Source organism: Amphibalanus amphitrite, unplaced genomic scaffold, assembly GCF_019059575.1.
Source record: "Amphibalanus amphitrite isolate SeventyFive unplaced genomic scaffold, NRLGWU_Aamphi_draft 000166F_arrow, whole genome shotgun sequence".
Taxonomy (NCBI): Eukaryota; Metazoa; Arthropoda; class Thecostraca; order Balanomorpha; family Balanidae; genus Amphibalanus; species Amphibalanus amphitrite.
The window spans coordinates 288,605-313,393 of NW_024881661.1; the positions used below are offsets into that span (position 1 = coordinate 288,605).

The 24,789-nt window shown below is 50.3% G+C and overlaps 1 protein-coding gene across 1 annotated transcript; it reads left to right on the plus strand.

Moving 5' to 3' along the window:
• Positions 1-20,372: 20,372 nt before the first annotated feature.
• LOC122383522 lies at positions 20,373-24,357 on the plus strand. The gene is made up of 3 exons (XM_043370030.1): positions 20,373-20,560; positions 20,827-23,800; positions 24,118-24,357. Exons 1-3 carry the CDS (start codon positions 20,373-20,375, stop codon positions 24,355-24,357), a joined length of 3,402 nt encoding a protein of 1,133 aa, XP_043225965.1.
• The last annotated feature ends 432 nt before the right edge of the window (positions 24,358-24,789 follow it).

Consider the following 24,789-nt stretch of genomic DNA (forward strand, 5'->3'; position numbering starts at 1 on the left):
GCAGTAGGCACCCACCGGGCAATGCATATCCGTATGTCATGGTTGGGGTGCTATTGCACGTGCGCACGTGCAGGGGTCGCTTCCAGATCTCGAGAACGGCTGGACCGATTGCGCTCAAATTTGGTACGCGATTAGAGACCGGTGAGAAGGGTGCCGTGCTTAAGTCAGTTGGGACCCATATTGCACGTGCGCACGTGCAGGGTGCCGCTTCCAGATCTCGAAAACGGCTGGGCCGACTGCGCTCAAATTTGGCACCTCGCAAGAGACCAGTAAGTAGAGTGCCGTGCACCGGGTAGGTTGTAGCTCTGCGCGTGCTCACGTGCTCACGTGCACACCCCTCTGTCATATCTCAGGAACGGAGTGACCGATTGCAATGAAATTTGGTGCGTGATTGGATGCTGAATGTGTATGAGTTTTTCTAAGTCGATGTAGGTGAGGTAATGCACGTGCGCACGTGCAGGGGTCGCCTCCAGATCTTGAGAACGGCTGAACCGATTGCGCTCAAATTTGTCACACAATTAGAGACCGTCGAGAATGGTGCCTTGCGAAAGTCAGTTGGGACCCATATTGCATGTGCGCACATGCAAGGTGCTGCTCCAACATCTGAAGAACGGCTGTGTCGATTGCAATCATATTTGGCACATCGCAAGAGACCAATAGGTAGGGTGCCGTGCACCGAGGAGCCTGTAGCTCTGCGTGTGCTAACGTGCGCACGTGCACACCCATCTGTCATATCTCAGGAACGAACGGACCGATTACAATGAAATTTTGTGTGTGATTGGATGCTGACCGTGTATGAGTTTTTCTAAGTCGACGAAGGTGTGATAATGGACGTGCGCACGTGCGCACCGCACACCCCATATTTACAGCTAAAAACGGACAAGCCGATCTCAGTAAAAACTGGTGTGCGATTCGGAAATAACAAAGTGCATTAACCCTCGCCGGACCTATTGGTTTTCTACATACGCGCCGGCCGAGGGGGGGGGGGGGGCGGGTACGACCCCCCTCGCCGTTTCGCCCCTGGTGGAGCTAGCGCGTCGCGGAAAAAACGAGCGTGTGCGCCGTTACGAGACGCAGAGATTGGTACCCGATTTTAAGGTCCTAGGTCAACCGGTGACCTCTGAGGTCAGGTCAAGTGCCCCAAGGTACGGTTCAGTTTTTGGTGAATAACTTCGCAAAAAACGGCCGCAGAGCCGCGATTTTGGCAGCATCGTGTTCGCCTCGCTCAGGCGCGTCGAATGATATACTTTTTGTTCGGGTCAGGTCAACTTGGGGTGTTGACCTCAGGTCAAGGTCAGGTCAGCACCCCAAGGTCACGAAGTTGGTCGAAAGAGTTCAAGTTGCATATCATTCGATTCGGCAGGTCTTCCAGAGTCCATTGGTGGCTTCCCCGACTCGCTAGCTCAATTTGATCAGGAGTTATTGACGAAAAACTAATATGACCTTGATGACGTCATAAATGACGTCACACAAGGTCAACATTGCAAAAGTGACGCATCTAACCTTGCAAGGAGTGCATCAAATCACGATTCTGTGTGCTTGAGATAGATGGAGATCATTCCCGGCGCCAGAATAACAGTTTTCATTTTTCCCCATTGACTTATAATGGTGAGGTCACGAAAATGACCTGACCTCATAGACCTTTAGGAAAAATCCGAGATATACAAGTTGTGAGACTCATAATGGATACTAGATCCTGCAAGTTTCATTTCCCTGTGACATCTCCTCTGGCAGTGAGGGCGTTGCGAAGTTGCGACATCTGAAGACCGTGCAGAGGTTCACTTATGACGTCATAGGTCAGTGACCTGACCTGACCCAAAAATGCGGTTGGTGTCAAAAGATGCGGCTTGGATCAAAGGTCAGGTATGCCAAGTTTCAGCTCTCTATCGCCAGCGTGTTCGGAGCTATCGCGAAAAAACCCTATGGGGGGCGGCACCCGCCCCCCCCCCCCCTCGGCCGGCGAGGATTAATTGTGTTCCAGCACTGAATATGCATGTGCGCAAGTACACACCCAACAGCAACAGCTTAAAAACTGGATGGCCGATTTCGATCAAATTTTCCGTGCGATTAAGGGATAAGATGACAAAGTGAATTGACTGTGTGCATCATAATGGGTGTGAGTATGCACATATGAAGATGCACAACCCATTTTTATAGCTGAAAAACGGGAAGAGGCTGCAGTGGTGATCAGCTTCGGGTCATAATCGATAGCGTAGCTCGCTCAGACTGGGGATTTCAGTCAGGTCAGGTATATACCTGACCTGAGCGACGAGCGTACTACCCAGCCTGAGTGAGCTACGCTATCGATCATGAACCGAATCTGATCACCACCAGCGTGCTCATTTTTCAGCTCTAAAAAATGGGTTGTGCATATTCACACTTATTCTGATGCACACAGTCAATGCAATTTGTTGTCTTATCCCCTAATCCCACGGCAAATTGGATCGAAATCGGCCTTCCAGTTTTTAAGCTGTTAATGTTGGATGTGCTCGTGCACGTGCGCACGTGCATTATCACACCTTCGTCGACTTGGAAATACTCATACACGGTCAGCATCCAATCATACACCAGATTTCATTGTAATCGGTCCGTCCCTTTCCTGAGATATGACAGATGGGTGCGCACGTGCGCACGTGAGCACGCGCGGAGCTACAGGCTCCTCGGTGCACGGCACCCTACCAACTGGTCTCTTGCAATGTACCAAATATGATTGCAATCGACACAGTCGTTCTTCAGATGTGGGAGCGGCACCTTGCACGTGAGCACGTGCAATATGGGTCCCAACTAACTTTGGTAAGGCAACCTTCTCGCCGGCCTCTAGTCATGTGACAAATTTGAGCGCAATCGGTCCAGCCGTTCTCGAGATCTGGAGGCGACCCCTTGTGGTGTTAGGTTAAGTTCGTTGCGTACTAGTGATGTCAATTTCAGAAAATTTGGAACCCAATACCGAACCGATACCAACCCAAAGTACTGTATGAATACCGATACCAAACCGACTTGGGCAAACCCAGAAAAAATACCGACTTTGTACCGAATACAGCATGTTTTAAGATATTTACATAAATATGTTATAAAAATAATTCTACATGTCTCAGAATGTATTATGCCCAAAAACATTAAAACTACAAACTTGCGCAAAGCTGACATACCAGATGGCACTGGCCATTGGGCACTGACAGATGAAACATGACCAAACATTAACCAACCTTCTCTTAGTAAGACATATTCATAGCATAGACCTCTGTCTGTAACTCTGTATACAGACTACAGAGGTCTATGACTGTATACAATTACAGACAGAGGTCTATGACATATTTTACAAAGTCAAGTTTTAATAACCATCAACATGAAATATAAAGCATAGATACATTTTAAAAAATTAGGTTGAAGCCTTTTATTTCCAACCTGTATGAAGGCTGAAGCTGCATCATCTAGGTTGAAAATGCTTTATATGCATATATAGCTCATGGGTTTATTAAAGGTTGGTAATTATGGGCAAGTTACTACTTTAATTAACCCTCGCACGACCAGGCCATTTCTCATAACACGAACGACCAGGGGGGGGGGGGGTTGTTACGACCCCCCTCCTGGCGTTTCGAAACGGAAGGTCGTAGAGCTTAGCGGAAAAAAACAACGGATTGCTCTCAACGAGATCTCGCGATTGGTGGTATATTTTTTGGTCCTAGGTCAACATTTGACCTACTTATGACCGGTCAAAGGTCAAATTTTCCGAAAAAATCAAACTTTTTCAACTTTCCGCGGCGATTGCGGCAAAACGGTGGGAGATATCGACTTGAAACCTTCACTATCGTGTTCCTTGATCAATTCTCTATCGTATGGTATGTATTTCGTTTCCCTAGCTCTAAAAATGGCGCGTTGGGAGCGCCGGAAGTCGGCAAGGTCACAGTCGGCGGCAGAAATTCGAAAAATCAAAATTTAAATTTTTGAAATCTGATTGTATTTTTGGATTTGGGAGGTCCATTTGCTCCCTATAGAAGCTAATATTGCTGCATATTCCCATTGAGGTGACAAGAATTAGCAAAATAGTGGTTCGGGCGCTTTTCAAAAATAGTACCGGACGCTGTTCCTCTTGTGACGTCATAGCTCCGTGACCTGATCTGACCCGGTCAATTTTCTTGCACCACACGATAGCCAATGCTTGCCCCAACATGCATGGGAAGTTTCATCATGATCCATCAAACAATGTGGGTATCACCGGCAGAAAACCTAGGGATTCGGCGCACACGTTTGGTAACTGTCGGCCGGAGGCTGTACCTCTTATGACGTCATAACTCCGTGACCTGACATGACCCGATCAATTTTTTTTCGGCAAAAGATGCGCAAAGGTTGCCCCAGAGGGTATTGAAAATTTCAGCCCGCTACGACAAGCCGTTTAGCGTGCACTTCGAAAAAACCTCAGGGGGGGGGGGGGTTGATACAACCCCCCCCCCCTAGGCGTTCTAGGGTTAATATTTGCAGCTCTACACTGCAAGCCAAAAAGGTTAGGTACATGATACACTTTGCTTGACTCACCAGCCTCCAGGAAAGATCAACCAGCTACCAGAATGTAGATTGTTTCTTATTTGAGGCAGTCTATTTTTGATAAATAATTATTCATTGTATTTAAACAATGTTGTAGACGCTTAGCACTTAGAAATGCAACAAGCACTCAGCACATTTACATCTTCTGTCTGTCCAACCCAACTTCAGCTACACAACCCACACACAACACGCGCGAGGACATGCGTTCGCTTTCAAGAGACGCGTTTACATAGGGTTTGTTGCAAGCTTATATCTCCGTCCGTGATGTTGCAAAAGATGCTTATGGTGCTTAACAATTTACAAAATGATCCCCTCTAAATATTTGAAGACCACTGCATCGAAATTATCGCCACATTAACGAGCTAGAGCCTCGTCAAATATGCTATGTAAACCGGGTTAATATAATCCTAAAACGTACAAAGAAAGCAATTCACAGCCACAAAATCACCTTCATTTCACAGTACGTGCAAGTGCACACTGCACTCCAGCTCAATTATAACTAAAACACCAGGCTAGTGGCGGGTTGTGCGAGCAGGACTCTACGGCAGCAGATCCCTGTTATCCCTTATCAGAAGCAGATCGTCGATGCGGCTCGAGAGGAGTCGTGTCCGGCGCTTCTCGACGATCCTCCCGGCCTCAGAGAAGGTGCGCTCTGCCTTGGCGCTGCTTGCCGGAGTCGAGTGGACTTGTCTGGCTAGATCCGCGAGGCCGGGAAGCCGTATCTCGTTGCGCTGCCAGTATTGCAGTAAGTCCGCACCAGACGAGACGTCTCGGCCTCCCTTACCGTCCATATACGTCTGAAGTTCGTGTTGCGCGGCTGCTTTGGCGCGCATCTCTGGCTGATCCTCACTTGCTGCGCCTATGTTGTCGGCATCGTCGTCTGACATGGCTTCCAGTGCCAGGCTGAAGGCGCCATCCGTCGTCTCTTCTCTTCCAGATGTCGACGGCGTTGTCGTCAGCTCACTCGGCTTCTCCACCGGCAGTTCCTGAAGTCGTCTCAGGCACGCTTCCGTCGTCTTCTCTTTTACCAGCTCCTGGATCCTTGAACGGTGCTCTTCGGTAAGCCAGGACATCTGTTGGAGGCGCCGGTACCTTGGGTGCAGGACCATCGCCATATAGTGGTCGTCGCCGATCTTCCCTGCAAACTTCTCCCCTTCTACACGAAGGCGCAGGTTGGTCTTCAGCGAGGCGACAATGCGCCGATCCTTGGCCGCCGGCTGCAGGTGCCGCTGCGCGTGCGCAAGCACCAGTGGCACAAGAAATGATGTCGGATGTTTTGATGCCGACAGCTGCTTGCTAGCCTCGTTAACCCGCGACCTGGTGGGGGGGGGGCTATTTTTTGCCCCCCCTCCAGACTTTTCGATATATCTCCAGAACCGCTGCGCCGATCGTCACCAAACTTTCAGTACCCTCCCGGACATCAATTTTACATATGGTGACCAAACATTTTTCCAAAGGCTATGATAGGTTGGCCGGAAATGACGTCAGAGTGACGTCATGTTCTGCCGTTTTCGACCCAAAAAAGGGTTTCGCGGGAAGAGCTGTCAGGCCTATAGCTTTGCAAATACAGAAAAATGATAAAGACATAAAAGCTGTAGAATTGACAGGGCTAAAAAACTGTCATCTCGGATTTTTGAAGTTTTTGGATTTTGACCCCCAAAAATCAAAAAATAATTTTTTTAGATATAATGATCGAAAAATCCAAAAAAATTTTGAATTTCGCAAAAACCGGAATATATGTGATAGTCCTTACCGCCTTCCATCCACATACCAAATTTGAGATTGATACCTCTTTTTTTGGCGAAGTTATAGCGAAAAAACTGTTCAAAATTGATGACGTCAAATTTTCAAACTCAATTTTTAGCAATTCTAGACCCCGTAGCGCAAAACAAAGACCACCATTAGACTCCCCGTGACAAGCTGCATCGAATCAATACCCATTTTATGCAAAACTATCAACTTTAAAATTTGACCTTTTTTGGCCTCACCTTGACTTGACCTTGACCTGAACTTCACCAGAAAGTGACCTAAGCGGTACTGATAGTCTTATAACCAACACCATTGAGTTGGAAATGAAAAATTGGCCATAAAACATGCATCACACAACCTTAGTAAAGTTGGGCTCATGTGACCTGACCTGTGACCCTTGGTGACCTGACCTGGTTTTGTCAGTGACCTCTAATAGCAACATATCTACTAGGCAACTGACGCCCTATCGCTGATTCTCGACAAAATGCGTTTTCCTCGGTGTTATAGCGCATTCCCTAGAAAACCCGTGAACGGTGAAACATTTCATCTTTGACCTGACCTGTGACGTCATCGGTGACCCCGAGGTCAATGAAATTTGGTTTCCTTCGACAAATCTGACAGGCCTTTCGAACGCCGTTTGAATTTTGCGGATCCGTCCAGTAGTTTCGGAGATACGAGGGGGGGGGGCAAAAAATAGCCCCCCCCACCAGGTCGCGTTATAAACAGACCCCACCAGGGCGCGGGTTAACCCGCGCGGGGCTGGGGGGGGGTAAATTTTACCCCCCCCTCGCGAATTTTCGCAATATCTCAAAAACGGCGGCGCGCAGCGCCGCCAAACTTTCAATACCTTTTCTCACATCAATTTGACACGTTCCCTGAAAATTTGAGCGAAATCCGTCGGAAAATTTTTGAGAAATTGACGTTTTAGTGACGTCATGTTCGCCATTTTCGCCTCAAAAACGGCAAAATTTCAAACGCCGCTAACATCTTCATTTTTAAAGGAATCAAGACGTAACAAAAAAGGTTATACGTAATTCTACTTTGTCTATCAAATGGCTATCTCGGTTTTTTGAAAATTTTGAATTTTGGCCCAAATTTTTTCAAAAAACTGACTTTTTTGGGAAAATAATGATAAAATCCAAAATTTTGAGTGTATCGAAAAACCGGAATATATGTCAGAGAAGTGGTCTATGTGCACATACATACCAATTTTTAGAAGAATCAGTTCTAAAATGTGGGAGTTATTCAAGATTTTATGACGTCACGACACGACACACAAAATGATTTTTTTTGGAAGTTCTAGACCTCGTACGGAAACAAAAATAGCACCATTCGATTCGCCGTGAAAAACTGCATCAGATAGACACCTTTTTAGGCCTTAACCCTCGCCCGCACATGCCATTTTCCCATCCTAGAACGCACATGGGGGGGGTGGTTGCCACCCCCCCCCCGCGCCATTTCGTTCCTGTTGGAGATAGAGCTTAGCAGTAAAGACCAAAAAGATTCTTTGGGAAGAGACGAATCCAATGATACCCAGTTTTACCTTCTCAGGTCAGTCATTGACCTTCCAGGTCAGGTCAAACTAAAAAATGTTGCTGTTTTGGGTCACCGTTGGATATCAAGTGCGCTGCTTATCAAATACCGATGACGATGCTGTTTTCTGGTGCCAAGCCAGCTAAAACCTTTGTCACACTACCCGACCAGAATTTTGCTGCTGAGGTCATTTCAGGTCAAGTTAGGTCAAGGTCAATTATATGTGTTTGTATGTCTGTGTGTGTCTGTGTGTATACTGATGTGTGCACCGATTGTTTTTGGGTCCATATTACATGAAATCATGATCTGAGAAGCTTTTACCAAAAATGCAGTCAAAAAACTTCACAAAAAGTAAATTCAGCTTGCCTAAAACGCAATTATCTTAGGTGACCTAGGTTGACCTTGACCCTGACCTTGACCCCTGTACATCGTCGAACAACATGTTCCATGATAGGTGGGAGGTAAGACTGGCAAAAACGGCCGAAATCAGGGTGTCAAAAGCTCACAAGGCCCATGGCAAGCGCAAGATGTTGAGAATTGGCCATTTGGGTCATGACATGACCTGAAAAACAAGGTCATATCTCCGAAACCAAAAATCACAGAAACTTGAAATTTTCAGTGAACATCAAGAAAGGATAGAGGAGCAGCTATACGAAAAATCAGCCTTCTAGCTCTAAAATTGTTGAGTGCAGAGCAGAAAGACTACCTGGGGGGGGGGGTGGCAACCACCCCCCCCCATGTGCGGGCGAGGGTTAACAACCAACTTCAAAATTTGAACTCTTTTGACCTGACCTTGACCTGACCTCGACCTGAAATTCATCCAGAGGTGGTCCATATCACTTATTGAGTGTGCCTATTGAATTCTATGAGTAAAATGACCCATAAAACATGTGTCGCACCATAGGCGTAGGAACGTTTTCGAAAGTGGGGGGCCAGGCTCCCAGAGGTCTAAAACCTAACCCACCCACAAAATCCAATTTCTCCTCGGATTTCGGCCACTTTGTTTTCGCAAACATGCTCAGAGGTTAAAAAAATCGAGACAAAACCAAAAATAAAAGTAGTTAAATTTCAGGGAGAGTCCCGTCCATAAACTCAAACTGATTGACGCGTTCCCCTGTCCTCCGCAGCCGTTGGCACCCATGCAAATTCCAGAGGCATCCAGCAGCTTTTTCATTAAGAGCAAGCGTGAAATGTGCAAAGCGAGTCTTTTCAATATACCTATAAAAATCAGCATGAACGGCCCAGCTAGGCTCAGCCAGGCCTGTAACGTTTTTAAGAGGTTTTATATTAGCGACCACTGCAACTGGGCTGATTGACTGTCAGAGGCCGGTGTGGGACTTTTAGAGGCCGGTCTGGGCCCTCAGAGGCCGTTTATCACTCGCCGGCCCGGACCTATAAGGCCGGGGGGATCCAGGGCGTCGCAAGTCCATCTACGACACGTCGCAAGTTACGACACATGTCCCGTCGCAAGTTGTGTCGTAGCGAAAAAGGAGGGATGTTGAGGAAAGAGGGGTTTGTCGGAGGATACGACAGAACGTAGCTACGACGAGGCTTAAATACCCGCTTTACTCGAGAATTTAAAAGGCTACACGATCAGCTGATCCCGTAGTAAACGTCAGTAAGGTCGAAAACTCTATCACGCATAACGGAACATTCGTCTTTCTGGTTTGCAAGCTTATGAGACAGCCAGGTCAAGCATGTTCTCTGATTCTGAAGCTTTGTCTCAACGGGGTGACTTGTGATCGCTAACGCTCACGTGATTTGCCATAAAATTTGGGATCGATCACAGGAAATTCGTGGCTAAAGAGCATCTAGAAGCGATGCTTTAGAAGAAATGAGTTCAGTGAGTTTGAAGTCACAGAGAGGTAAGAGAGTTGAAGTTGGAGGTCACAATTGGAGGTTACAGAGGTCATCTGGGACACGTCAGGTCACAGAAGTCAACTTGGGGACACGTCAGGTCACGGAGGTTAACTTTGGGTCACCACAGAGCTCAATTGGAGGTCAACTGGGACACGTCAGGTCACAAGAGTCAGCTTGGGGTCATCAAAGAGCTCAATTGGAGGTCACGGAGGTCATCTGGGACACGCCAAGTCACAGAGGTCAACTTGGGGTCATCACAGAGCTCAATTGGAGGTCATATGGGTCATCTGGGATACGTCAGGTCACAGAGGTCAACTTGGGGGTTATCACAGAGCTCTATTGGAGGTCATGGGGGTCATCTGGGACACGTCAGGTCACAGAGGTCAACTAGGGGTCATCACAGAGCTCAATTGGAGGTCATCTGGGACACGTCAGGTCACAGAGGTCAGCTTGGGGTTATCAGAGGTCAATTAGAGGTCACAGAGGTCATATGGGACACTCAGGTCACAGAGGTCAACTTGGGGTCATCACAGAGCTCAATTGGAGATCATCTGGGACACGTCAGGTCACAGAGGTCAGCACGGAGTCATGAGAGAGCTCAATTGGAGGTCATATGGGATACGTCAGGTCACAGAGGTCATATGGGTCACGTCAGGTCACAGAGGTCAACTTGGGGTCATCACAGAGCTCAATTTGAGATCATCTGGGACACGTCAGGTCACAGAGGTCAGCTTGGGGTTATCAGAGACGTCACTTAGAGGTCACAGAGGTCATATGGGACACGTCAGGTCATAGAGGTCAACTTGGGGTCATCACAGAGCTCAATTTGAGATCATCAGGGACACGTCAACTCACAAAGGTCAGCTTGGGGTCATCAGAGAGGTCACTTAGAGGTTACAGAGGTCATATGGGACACGTCAGGTCACAGAGGTCAACTTGAGGTCATCACAGAGCTCAATTAGAGGTCACGGAGGTCATCTGGGACACGTCAGGTTACAGAGATCAACTTGGGGTCATCACAGAGCTCAATTGGAGGTCATCTGGGACACGTCAGGTCACAGAGGTCAACTTGGGGTCATCACAGAGATCAATTCGAGGTCATGGGGGTCATCTGAGGCACATCGGTTTTAGAATTTGGAGAATCTTTTGGGGGATGCCCCTCGCAACGTCCAAGACCGCCTTTCTGGATTCGCCAGTAGTTGCTGGAATGGTGTTAGGCTACTTCATATCCCTGAATACCCCAATAAATGTGAATATAACATATTATGCACCATGTTCAACACTCTCGCTGGCGCGGATTGAGGCCTCATAGACGAACCGTTAGTTCTTGCTTTATAACTCGCGTTAGCGGCAATGGATTGCAACGAAATTTTCAGGATCTCAAGTTTGAACAATTTTACACGTACCATGCAAATTTCGTGACCATGACCCCAATGACCTGTGACCTGTGACCTCTCCCTCAAGGCCATATCAACTTGCGACACAACTTACGACTGCTATTTCAAATTCGTAAGTTGTGTCGCAAATCAGGCACTTTGCGATAGACTTTACATCTTAAGTAACGCTACTCATCAATTGATCCCTCCAAAAACGACTTACTACACAACTTGCGACACGTCGCAGCTGCGACGAGGCTTACGACGCTCTGGATCCCCCCAGCAAGTTTTCTACATACGCGCCGGCCGAGGGGGCGGGGAGCAGGTACGACCCCCCTCGCCGTTTTGCCCCAGGTGGAGCTAGCGCGTCGCGGAAAAAACGAGCGTGTGCGCCGTTACGAGACGCAGAGATCGATACCCGATTTTAAGGTCCTAGGTCAACCGTTGACCTGAGGTCAAGTCAAGTGCCTCAAGGCACAGTTCCATTTTTGGTGAATAACTTCGCAAAAAAACAGCCACAGAGCCGCGATTTTGCCAGCATCGTGTTAGCCTCTCTCAGGCGCGTCGAATGATATACTTTTTGTTTGGGTGAGGTAAACTTAGAGTGTTGACCTCGGGTCACGGTCAGGTCAGCGCCCCCAGGTCACGAAATTAGTCGAATGAGGTCATGTCTCATATCCTTCGATTCGGAAGGTCTTCCTGAGTCTATTGGTGGCTTTCCCGACTCGCTAGTTCAATTTGATCGGTAGTTATTGACGAAAAACTAATATGATCCTTATAACGTCATAAATGACGTCGCGCAAGGTCAACATTGCAAAAGTGACGCATCGAACCTTGCAAGGAGTGCATGAAATCACGATTCGGTGTGCTTGAGATAGTTGGAGATCGTTCCCGGCGCCAGAAAAAGTTTTCAGTTTATCCCCATTGACTTATACCTAATGGTGAGGTCACGAAAATGACCTGACCTCATATGACCTTAACCCGCGCCCTGCTGGGGGGGGGGGTGTTTGAACACCCCCCCCCCCCTGTGGTTTTTCGCGAATAAACGGCGGCGCGGAGCGCCGCCGTTTTTGGTACACCTTATCATACATCAATTCTACACATGTTGTGAAAATTTCAGACCAAGGTCATTCAAGGTCAGGTCACCAGGTCACTCGAAGTGACCTCACCTCATAAAAAGTTTCAATGTCTGTCATAGCTACACCGAGTGACCGATCGCTTTGAAACTTTCAGCGATTGCTAAGAGCATTAGCATGTACAAAATGTATATCTCAGAATTTTGATATCGATGACCTAAGGTCAGGTCAATTTTGCGACCTCACCATTATAAGTCAATGGGAGAAAATTGAAATGCGCCTGTTTTGGACGAAAGACATTATAAACACTCCCAAACACTGAATTACAAGTGGTTTAGACACACTGAACATGAAAATGGTGTCTGTGACCCCTGTTTATGCCCTCAGGTCATCTTAGGTCACGAATGGTATCTAACAGTTTTTCGCAAATAACTTTTGATAGAGGCATGCTAGAGCGATGAAAACGCCTTAGATGTGTTCAGCTCGACGATACGGATCGACTGATATGCAACATGACCCTTTCCGGTCAGGTCATGACCTTGACCTGAGGTCAAATTTTCAAGTTGACCTTTCAAGGTCAAATTATAGTTCGTTCGATGCGTCTTGACGAGAGGAACACGATGCCGGTAAAAGTAAGCTCGTACAATGCTTGGGTCAAAAGTTATTGCAGAAAAACTGTTTCCGAAAAAATCGGATATTTTTGCAGTTTTTGCCCCCTGCAGGCAAAACCGTTGACGTTAGGTCAAATCTGAGAAAATTACTCAGAAAGGGCGTTAATAGGGCTATCGAATGCGCTTTTCCGCGGCGCTGTAGCTCTATTGGTTCCCGAGTTATGCGTTGGCTTCTTGGAAATTTTCGACATTCGACCTGGAAATCGGCGAAAATTTGCCTTCAATGACCTCTGGTGACCTGACCTTTGACCTGACCAAAAAATTGACCGAAGTGATTTCGTCATTATTTTTGACGCTCTTTCGAACGCCGCCTTCCGCGTATCGCTACGTGGCCCAGGAGCCGAGTTAGAAGGGGGGGTGTTCAAACACCCCCCCCCCCCCCCCAGCAGGGCGTGGAAATCCAGGACCCCCAGCCGGGCGCGGGTTAAGAAAATCCGAGATGTACAAGTTGTGAGACTTCTAATGGATACTAGGTCCTGCAAGGTTCATTTCCCTGTGAAATCTCCTCTGGCAGTGAGGGCGTTGCGAAGTTGCGACATCTGAAGACCGTGCAGAGGTTCACTTATGACCTCATAGACAGTGACCTGATCTGACCCGAAAATGCTGTTGGTGTCAAAAGATCCGGCTTGATTCAAAGGTCAGGTATGCCAAGCTTCAGCTCTCTATCGCCGGCGTGTTCGGAGCTATCGCGAAAAAAAAACTATATGGAGGGGCGGCACCCCCCCCCCCTCGGCCGGCGAGGGTTAAGGCCCTCAGAGACCAGTACAGGGCCTGCAAAGAGCAGTTTGAGACTTGGGCCATCAGAGGCTAATGTGGGTCCTTACAGGCCAGCATAGGCCCTCAGAGGTCAGTGTGGGACCCTAAAATGCCGGCATGGGCCGGCGTTGGACCCCAGAGGCCAGCAGAAGGCCCTCAAAAACCAAAATGGGCCTCTGAGGCCAGCATCGGTCTTCAGAATCCAGTGCAAGGCCCTCAGAGGCTAATGTGGGTCCTTACAGGCCAGCATGGGCCCTTAGAGGTCAGTGTGGGACCGTAACAGACCGGCATGGGCCGGCGTTGGACCCCTAAGGCCAAGATGGACCCTCAGAGGCCGATGCAGACCCTTAGAGGCCGGCATCGGGTCTCCAGAATTCAGTGCGGGGCCCTCAGAGGCACCTAAAGGCTAGTCTTGAGACCCCAGAGACAGAAATGAGGCCACCAGAGGCCGGTGTGAGGCCCTCAGACGTCGGCTGGGCCCTTGAGGCCGGTTTAGGGGCCCTCAAATGCCAGTGGAGGACCCTCAGAGGTCAATGTGGGTTCTCAGAGGTCAATATGGGCGCTTGACCGCCATTGAAGGGCCCTCCGAGATCAGTGTAGGACCCTCAAAGACTGGTTTGGAAGCTGTTAATAGCTGGCGTGGGATTCTTGAGCCTCGTGACAATCGAATAAGTGCCAGAGCCCCATACGCCCATGGGGGCCCATTGTTTGTTTCGGGGGGGGGGGGGGGCAAATAGAGGGGCAGATACAGACATTGCTAGCCCCCAGCCTGTTTGAACCGAGGCGGGGGCACGGTCACCCTGGCCCCCAGCTAGTACGCCTTTAACGAACTATGCCGACCCCATGAAGCAGATCTGGTCAAGCGTTGGTCGTTTGTATACGCATTCTCCTGCACCGTGCTAGTATTGTCTTTATACCTTTTCAGTGCTCGCTGTCCCGTATATCGTAATCAACAAAATGCTGCGGCACCAAGACTCACAGTCTTGTCTCTGATATGGTTTTCTTCATTGAGTGAAGGAAATTGCGGTCAATAACGCTGTAGAAACAAAAGGGAATCTTCACTAAAGGGCAAGCTGAATAGTTGTCAAGTTCTGGTGTTTAGGGTACCGGGTGGTAGGTACAGATAGACACTTAAGTCAGCAAAAAGTGGGGGGGGGGGGGGCCAGTTAACATTGCTGGCCCCCCCACCTCCTTAAGTGGGGGGCCATGGCCCCCCCCGGCCCCCCCTGTTCCTACGCCTATGTGTCGCACATGCCCTTTTCTATATTTTGTTTTTTTGGTGACCTGACCTGACCTGACCTGACCTTGACCTTGACCTCTGAATGATATTGTATGCAACGAATATTGTCTTGGTAGCCTAAGAACACGTTTTGGGCAATCAGTCTCAGTCGATGACTCCATTCTTCGGCAACTACGGTGCAAGGCCGATACTGTAGAAACTTGCAATTTGTACCCTTGACCTGACCTTGACCTTGACCTCAAACTTTAAATTAAGTACATGTTTTTAGTTGTTCGTGATGAGATCTTTCGATTGGCGTTTGATTTTTCCAAATCGGACCATTAGTTCGGGAGATAACAGGGGGGGTAAAATTTACCCCCCCCCCCCAGCCCCGCGCGTTCGGCTGGAGACCCCAGCACCGCGCGGGTTAAAAAAGCGCAGGACGTCCACCACTCCGGTGAGGTCGGTTTTCTCGAGCTGGTCCATGAGGCTGATAATGCTCTCCCGGTCGGCCACTCCGTCCAGTGAGGTGAGCGAGGAGTGCGCGTGTAGGATCGAGTCCAGCATCACCCACTCGGAGTTCCACCGCGTGGGGACGGCGGCTTTGAGTCCGCGACCGAGGGGATCCGCGGCCTTCAGCAAGCTGTTGATGTTCGGCTTCTTGGCCAGTCTGACGAGCTTCTTGCCGGTATCGACGAGTTCAGCGACCCCGGCTGTTGCGTTGACGGCGTCTTGGATGACCAGATTGAGGTTATGACAGAAACAGCTCTGCCACCCTCGTCCCTTCCCCTGGAAGGCGAGTCGATTATTGGCCGCGTTGTCCGTGACGAACTTGATGTGCTCGCCGTCCCGCCAGCAGCCCACAGCCTCGAGAGTCTGCCGCATGGCCGCGAAGATGTTGGCTCCAGTGTGGCGCTCCGACATTGGCTTGGTGCCAATCACCCTGGTCTGAAGCTGCCAGTTCTTGTCTATGTAGGACACGTTGATGGTGTTGTAGGAGGTGGACGTCTTCTTGTCTGTCCAGAGGTCGGTACTGGCGGCGATGTGCGGCTGCTCGGAGACCTCAACCCTCAGCCGGGCACGGACGACGGCCGCTCGTTGCTCCGTCTCCTTGGCGACAGTGTTTCGCCCAGGGAGCACGTGGTCGACATCAATGCGACCGTGCTTGGCGCCCAGGTCTACCAGGAGCTGAGCAGCCTTCCGGAACCCTCGACCCGCCAAAACCCAAAAACAAGCAAAATATTACAAATGAGTTGGTAAAATGGCACACAACGACTAACGAAGTTGATTGCAGCATTTCTTTCGCTACATCAACTTAGCCGTTACTCTAAACTGGAAACTAATATCATGCTACCTCATGATGAAGTGAGTAAATATGTTACCAAGTTGTATCACAGCACAATACTGTCTTACAGTTGAGCCTTGTTTGAATAGGGGAATTAAATCGTTTTTTTTAATTAGTCATCCTTCGATACAGCAAGAGACGTCTGCATCCAGTAATTTAATCACAAATCCTTTCTGGATACGCCGGTACCTATTTATTAACAAAGAACCAAAAATGTGTCGCAGAAGAAATGGCACTGATTTCAGAAATAATCTGCAGGTGGATCCTACCCTACCTACCTTCTACCAGGTTGAAAGGTCGGAGGTCTTCAGAGCTGACGTCGCTTAAAGCCGTCGCCACTCGCTTCTTTTCAGCTCGCAGTAAGCCCTCCGGTACCTCCTTTCTCAAAAGAGAGGTTATCTGCGGCTGACTTTGGTTCACAGGACAAGAGTGCTTCTTAACCCGCGCCCGGCTGGGGGTCCTGGATTTCCACGCCCTGCTGGGGGGGGTGTTTGAACACCCCCCCTTGTAACTCGGCTCCTGGGCCACGTAGCGATACGCGGAAGGCGGCGTTCGAAAGAGCGTCAAAAATAATGACGAAATCACTTCGGTCAATTTTTTGGTCAGGTCAAAGGTCAGGTCACCAGAGGTCATTGAAGGCAAAATTTCGCCGATTTCCAGGTCGAATGTCGAAAATTTCCAAGAAGCCAACGCATAACTCGGGAACCAATAGAGCTACAGCGCCGCGGAAAAGCGCATTCGATAGCCCTATTAACGCCCTTTCTGAGTAATTCTCTCAGATTTGACCTAACGTCAACGGTTTTGCCTGCAGGGGGCAAAAACTGCAAAAATAGCCGATTTTTTCGGAAACAGTTTTTCTGCAATAACTTTTGACCCAAGCCTTGTACGAGCTTACTTTCACCGGCATCGTGTTCCTCTCGTCAAGACGCATCGAATGAACTATAACTTGACCTTGAAAGGTCAACTTGAAAATTTGACCTCAGGTCAAGGTCATGACCTGACCGGAAAGGGTCATGTTGCATATCGGTCGATCCGTATCGTCGAGCTGAACACATCTAAGGCGTTTTCATTGCTCTAGCATGCCTCTATCAAAAGTTATTTGCGAAAAACTGTTAGATACCATTCGTGACCTAAGATGACCTCAGGGCATAAACAAGGGTCACAGACACCATTTTCATGTTCAGTGTGTCTAAACCACTTGTAATTCGGTGTTTGGGAGTGTTTATAATGTCTTTCATCCAAAAGAGGCGCATTTCAATTTTCTCCCATTGACTTATAATGGGGAGGTCGCAAAATTGACCTGACCTTAGGTCATCGATATCAAAATTCTGAGATATACATTTTGTACATGCTATTGCTCTTAGCAATCGCTGAAAGTTTCAAAGCGATCGGTCACTCGGTGTAGCTATGACAGACATTGAAACTTTTTATGAGGTGAGGTCACTTCAAGTGACCTGGTGACCTGACCTTGAATGACCTTGGTCTACAATTTTCACAACATGTGCAGAATTGATGTATGATAAGGTGTACCAAAAACGGCGGCGCTCCGCGCCGCCGTTTTTGAGATATTCGCGAAAAACCACAGGGGGGGGGGTGTTCAAACACCCCCCCAGCAGGGCGCGGGTTAAGGTTAGAGGTGCCCGACGACCTCCCAAAGCTACCGTCGTACGCGGACCCAGTCCTATGTGGCAACACGATCCCACAGCTCTTACATTTAACGGCCTGACAAACTCTCCCGTCCAAACGTACTCGTACGAAACGTCGCCACAACGTGCTGTTGCAAGAGGGACCCGAAACGCCTGCTGCAAAGGAAATCCTACCGCTTTCCGAGTTAACCAGACGTTCAAGAAGCTTGATATCTTCTCTAGTTGCAGGAACTGACTCTGCCATAACTGCTGCAGCTCGCCAGCGTGTTGCACCTGAGGCAAGCCGAAAATAACCTTTTACAAGCTGTTTAGGCACATAAGAATAAGAAACGAAGAAATGAAGTCGTACGCTAGAAATTCGGCTGAATGCACGCGGTAATTGTATATTTTTTAATACAAACGTGACAAAAATTGTTTTGAGACCGTCAATTGCATTTACACTTATCACAAGGAACTAGGAAGACTTCTGAGTATTGTATCCCACGAAAATGACTGGAAATCGGTTAAAAAAACAGCTCGTAGGTACTGACAAATTGCAATGCTGTAAAAAAATAAGTTATTTGAACTTGGCAAAAAATTGATGGGAGAATAAAGGGAACTTTTTAAGTGTCTTCTTCAAAGCAAATCAAATGAAGCACCAATCATCAAACGTATACAAAACCGGATATGAGTGTACTAGACTTACCTTCGCTCTCAACGTGCCTGTAACCGCCACTGCGCACTGACATTGACTGGTAAGAGGTCAGGGCGCGACCCTGACATCGAATTTGAATTCGCGCCAATTCAAGTACCTTTATTATTCAAATTTCAAATAGTGTTTCACGACAGATTTCCTGAAATTGCTACACAAATCTACGCTTAGATGAAGCATTTTTTATTTTAAAAAAAATAGAAGAAAATAAAACATGTTTTTATTTGAACACGACAGTTGAAAAATCTTCTCCAACCGCCAATTTCAATTTTTGAATGGTCTTGGAATAGGAACAAATTGAAGGTGACCTTTGATTTGCGACCTTGATAAGGTCATATTTGGGTCATATCTTTCAAATATATTAATTCTTCAAACCACAATTGAAAAAAATCAAATAAAATAGCAAGAATAAATCATGCCTAAATTAAACAGCTAATAAATAAAACAATGGAATAAAAAACCTTTTTAATAAGTCAAGCCCCTGTTTCAATGACCTGCACAAAATGTCAGTAAAATAAGGGCTATTGTAGCCAGTAGACATTTACTGCGCGCGTGCTTTTGTGACGCGCTCACTTCCAGCGTGGCGGTGCGTCGATATTATTGTGGGATTCAGCAAGCTGTAATATTATTTTAAATAATGTAGATTTTAGGCTGGCGGGACTAAATATGTTTTCCGTTTGGTGTATTTTCCTGTGCCATTACTATGCCCTTTGTCAATTTGTGTAACCAAGTGCACTTTTTATGGACAGCCACATTGTATTTCTTGCAAGAATTGGAAAGCTTGTGAGTATCTTTGCTCAACAATCAATGCACTTTTGCAATAGGTTCACACAGAAAGTGCTCATTATTTTTCCATTCAATAGCTACTGTATTTGTGAGCCAATTATTATGTAAAATGCCCCATGTGCCCATTGACTTATGTTTTGATCGCACCATTGAGTACTTTTTAAATATTTGTCTATGTTTTGTTAATGAAAGATACTCCTAGTTTTCTCTGCAACAGATTTGCATTATTTCTCTGCATATATTATGTGTTTTGTATTTCAATGGAAATGACTGACTGAATTTGAGAAAGCAAAGATTTTTCCAAGTAGTTTTTTAGGAAACGAAAAATGTAGTTTTTGAAAAAAATAAGCTTGATTGATATTCTGATACCGACAAAATACCAAATGTTTTTGGTATGTTTTACCGAATACCGAGTCGGTATCGGTTCGGTGTTGGTATACCGAAATTTTGGTAACCGATTGACACCACTAGTGCGTACCGCCCCAGCAAGCTGCCTGGGAGCGCCCGTGCGCAGCCCCGAGACTGCCTGGACTCGCCCGTGCGTCGCCCGGGGCGGGACGTGACCAGACTGGGTCGGTCGCGCGGCGCGCGGCCCGCGCCAGTGGGCTGGCGGAGTGTGCGGGGCGCGGGCGGAGTGAGCGTGACGGACTCGGACTCTGAGACGGACCGATCGCAGACGGACTGGACGGGGCCCGTCTGCAGGAGACGACTACGCGTGTGCCGGTGCGTCTACATTAGTCTTCACTCCAAGTAAGTCCCACTACTTGCGATTACAAGCTATTTCGGCTCTTCAAGATGTCGACTTCAGCGCCGGGTACTTCTGGAACTTCATCTATGGTCTCTGTGAGTGTGACGACCGCCGTTCCATCGACGATGCTGAGTGTGACGTCGTCGGTGACCGGGCCGCTGACGTCTGTCTCTGCCGTGCCGTTTCCCATGCAGCCTTCGGCTCCTGTGGCTGCAATGAGCTTCGATGCCAGACTGATTCCCGAGTTTGATGGATCTACTGATGTTGTAGAGTGGTTCACGCGAGCAGAGATGCTCTGTCAGCTGAGGGGGGCTGCACCGGAGTCTCACCTGCCGCTGAGATTAGCCGGGGACGCATTTGTTGTTTGGCAGGGGATGGAGTCGCAGCATCGGTTCTCCCTGGACGCGATAAGGCAGGCTCTCTACGCAGCTTTTGCGCTGGATCAGTTCGCTGCCTTTGAGCGTTTTGAGTCCCGGAGGCTGGAGGCTGGGGAATCCCCTGATGTGTATCTTGCCGACCTTCGTCGATTGGCCGAGCTGTTCGGCGGCATGCCGGACAGATCGTTGGTGTGCAAGTTTGTAGCTGGTTTGCCTGAGCCGGTGCGTCACACCGTCCGAGCCAGCTCGCGCGCCGACTCGCTTGACTTGACCGCTGCATTGGTCATGACGAGGGCGCTGTTGAGTGATGGACGGGCGCAGCTCGCGGCGGCAGGTGTGGCAGATCGTCGCCGTCTGAGATCGACGATGCCATCTCAGTCGGGGACTGGGATGCCGTCTGAAAGACCGGCCGTCGAGGCCCATGCTGCAACCGCTGCGACTGTGCCAGCAGGTGTGCGGCGCCGCAGGCGGTGCTGGACCTGTGGAAGTGTCGAGCATCTGGCGGCCGGCTGTCCCCGACGCTCGGGAAACTTGGCAGGGGAGGACGCGTCACAGCCGGCGTCCTCTCCAACTCGACACTGAGCGGCGTGCTGCCAATCACACGGCTGTTGGTGGATGGTCATTGCCGAACTGCGCTGGTCGATTCAGGGTGCACTGATAATATTATCCATCTGTCGTGCTGTGAGCGTTTTGTTAAACGCTCTGTGACCGTGACGACGGTGGGCGATGAGAAGCTCTCCTGCAACGGTGTGGGTCGAGTCACCGTGGAGACATCGTCTGGACAGATGGCGGAGATTTCGGTGCTGGTGATGGAAAAGGAACCTTTGGGAGTGGACATGATCCTCGGCATGGACGGGATCTCAGCTCTGGGTGGAGTCAGCGTCAGGTCCCCGACAGAAGTAGTGTTCTGCGGTGTCGCTGTTGCGTTGGAGGCCGATCTTTCTGTCGATGCCCCTGACTATAAAGTGCAGTTCGACCGGCGGGAGCAGACCTGGAAGGTGTCCTGGAAGTGGTCCGCTGGTTCCGCCCCAGAATACTTGAAAAATCAGGTCGCGATGTACAATATTCCTGAAGGCATTCGTGCGGACTTTGACGGAGAGCTTCGTCAGTGGGTGGCGAACGGCTGGCTGGTTCGGTACGATGAGTCGCGGCTTGGACCTCCACGTGGACTTATTCCGTTGATGGCAGTCAATCAGCCTAACAAGCAGAAGGTTCGCCCCGTAATGGACTACAGAGAGCTCAACTCGCACATCACGGCTCACACAGCTGTGGCCGACGTCTGCGCTGAGCAGTTGAGACGCTGGCGCAGACGCGGAGAAAATGTGGCCGTCGTTGATCTTCGCAGAGCGTACTTGCAGCTGCACGTGGACGAGCGTTTGTGGCCCTTCCAGACGGTGATGTTGGATGGTGAGCGCTTCTGTCTGACGCGGATGGGATTCGGTCTCAGCGTAGCGCCGGAAGTGATGCGTGCCGTCGTGAAGATGATTCTGGAGCAGGACCCACTGGTGGAGCGTGGAGTCTTGGGCTTTGTGGATGACCTGCTCGTGGACGAATCGGTCGTCGATGCCGAGTACGTTATCGATCACTTCCGTCGGTTTGGCCTAGATTGTAAGCCGCCCGTGCGAGTAGCTGACGGCGCGCGTGTCTTGGGCCTGCGTGTGTCCAGTGGACACGATGGACTGCAGTGGGCCCGAGACAGTCCGGTCGAGGCTCCCCCTGCCAGACTGACCCGGCGTGCCGTGTTTTCCTGGTGCGGCAAAATCGTGGCCCATTTTCCAGTGTGTCGCTGGCTGCGCCCCGCGGCTGCGTTTCTCAAGCGCAGGGTGAACGGCCTGACGCGTGGGTGGGATGACGAGGTCGAAGATGACGCTCTCCGGGATCAGATGCAGGATGTTTCGACGCGGATTGCGGAATGCGATCCGGTCCGTGGGCCGTGGTGTGTGAGCGGCCATGCTGCAGTCGTGTGGGTAGACGCGAGCTCTCTGGCGGAAGGAGTGGTGATCACGACACCAGAGGGCTGCGCGATCGAGGACGCCAGTTGGTTGCGACGAGACGAGAGCTCGCACATTAACCTCTCGGAGCTAGATGCCGCAGTCCGAGGTTTAAACCTTGCCGTGGCATGGGGGATGAAGGACGTCGAGCTACGCACGGACTCTGTGAATGTTCACCGATGGCTCAGTGACGCACTGACCGGACGCGCGCGGCTCCGTACGAAGGCGCAGAGTGAGCTGCTGATCCGGCGGAGGGTCGGCATCGTCAGGCAGCTTGTTGAGGAGCTGTCCCTCAGTGTCTCTGTGACGCTGGTGCGTTCCTGCGAGAATCGTGCCGATGCGCTGACACGTGTGCCGGGAGAGTGGCTCCGTGCTGATCATCGCACAACTGTGGCTGCTGCCGTGGTCGTGCCCGCTGGAGAGACTCTATCAGCTGCAATCAGGGACGTTCACGAGAGAGCTGGTCATCCCGGCGTTCGCAAAACACTGTATTTTGCGCGCCGAGATGTGACGAGGAGCGTCAGGCGTGCCGACGTGCAGCTGGTGGTGTCCCGGTGTGACATCTGTCAGTCCATTGATCCGGCGCCCGTTCAGCTACCGCATGGGTCTCTCGAGGTGCGCGGGCTGTGGGAGCGCCTGGCGATCGACATCACGCACTATCAGACTCAATCGTACCTGTCACTTATCGATTGTGGTCCATCGAGGTTTTGTCTATGGGGCCTGCTGCGCCGTCCAGACGCTGAAGCTGTGACCGAGTTCCTGAACAGAGTTTTCTGTGAACGCGGTGCGCCGTGTGAAATACTCTGCGACAACGACACAGTTTTCCGCGGGCATCGGTTCGCGGCGTTTGCGGCAAAATGGGGCATTGCGCTGCGATTCAGAGCAGCGTATGCTCCAGCTGGTAATGGCATCATCGAGCGTAACCACCGCACTGTAAAGGTGATTGCTGCTAGGAAGAGGTGTTCCATTGAGGAGGCAGTGCACATCTACAATATCACGCCACGGGACGGAGAGAATGAAGAGGAGTCACCTGCAAGTGGCGTCTACCGATACCGTGTGCGAGATTGTGTGCAACACGCTGACCGCTCGCTCGAAGGTGCAGCGGAGGATGTGCACCAGCCTGTGAGAGGCTTGGTGGCCGGCGAGCCGGTGTGGGTCCGCCAGCAGGGCTCTCGATGCACAGACAGGTCACGGCCGGGCGTCGTAACCGCCGTGCTGTCACCATGGGTGGTAGAAGTGGACGGGGTACCACGTCACGTCAAAGATCTGCGGCGGCGGCAGGCAGTCTCTCCGCACCGTGATGGAGCGGCTGCACAGCGAGGCGTGACGCGGTGCTCCGCCGGGCCTGCGGTTGATGATCCGCCGTTGCTCATCACTACGAGCGTCGCGGCCCCCGACTCGGCGGCCATCGTGGCCGGCGACCCGGCTGTGGCGGTTGGTGGAGCGCCGGGGAGTGTGGCGACTGTAGCACCCGCGGCATCTTCTTCTGGCACGTCATCGGCCGTGTTGACACCGGCGGCCGTTGGAGCGGCGCCTGAGACTTCTTCGGCGGAACCAGGGGCGACTGAGCAAAGTGGTCTGCGTCGAAGCGCACGGAGACCAGTCGAAGTGAAACGCTTCTGCTGCGAGTTTGGTTATTGTGTGGATTCGCAACATAATTAAGTGATCTTGAAGATCAGGTGGGGGTGTGGTGTTAGGTTAAGTTCGGTGCGTACCGCCCCAGCAAGCTGCCTGGGAGCGCCCGTGCGCAGCCCCGAGACTGCCTGGACTCGCCCGTGCGTCGCCCGGGGCGGGACGTGACCAGACTGGGTCGGTCGCGCGGCGCGCGGCCCGCGCCAGTGGGCTGGCGGAGTGTGCGGGGCGCGGGCGGAGTGAGCGTGACGGACTCGGACTCTGAGACGGACCGATCGCAGACGGACTGGACGGGGCCCGTCTGCAGGAGACGACTACGCGTGTGCCGGTGCGTCTACATTAGTCTTCACTCCAAGTAAGTCCCACTACTTGCGATTACACCCCTGCACGTGCGCACGTGCATTACCTCACCTTCATCGACTTAGAAAAACTCATGCACATTCAGTATCCAATCACACACTAAATTTCATTGCAATCGGTCAGTCCGTTTCTGAGATATGACAGAGGGGTGTCACGTGAGCACGTGAGCACGCGCAGAGCTACAACCTCCCCGGTGCACGGCACTCTACTTACTGGTCTCTTGCGAGGTGCCAAATTTGAGTGCAATCGGCCCAGCCCTTCTCGAGATCTGGAAGCGGCACCCTGCACGTGCGCACGTGCAATATGGGTCCCAGCTGACTTTTGCACGGCACCCTTCTCACCGGTTTCTCATCGTGTACCAAATTTGAGCGCAATCGGTCCAGCCGTTCTCGAGATCTGGAAGCGACCCCTGCACGTGCGCACGTGCAATA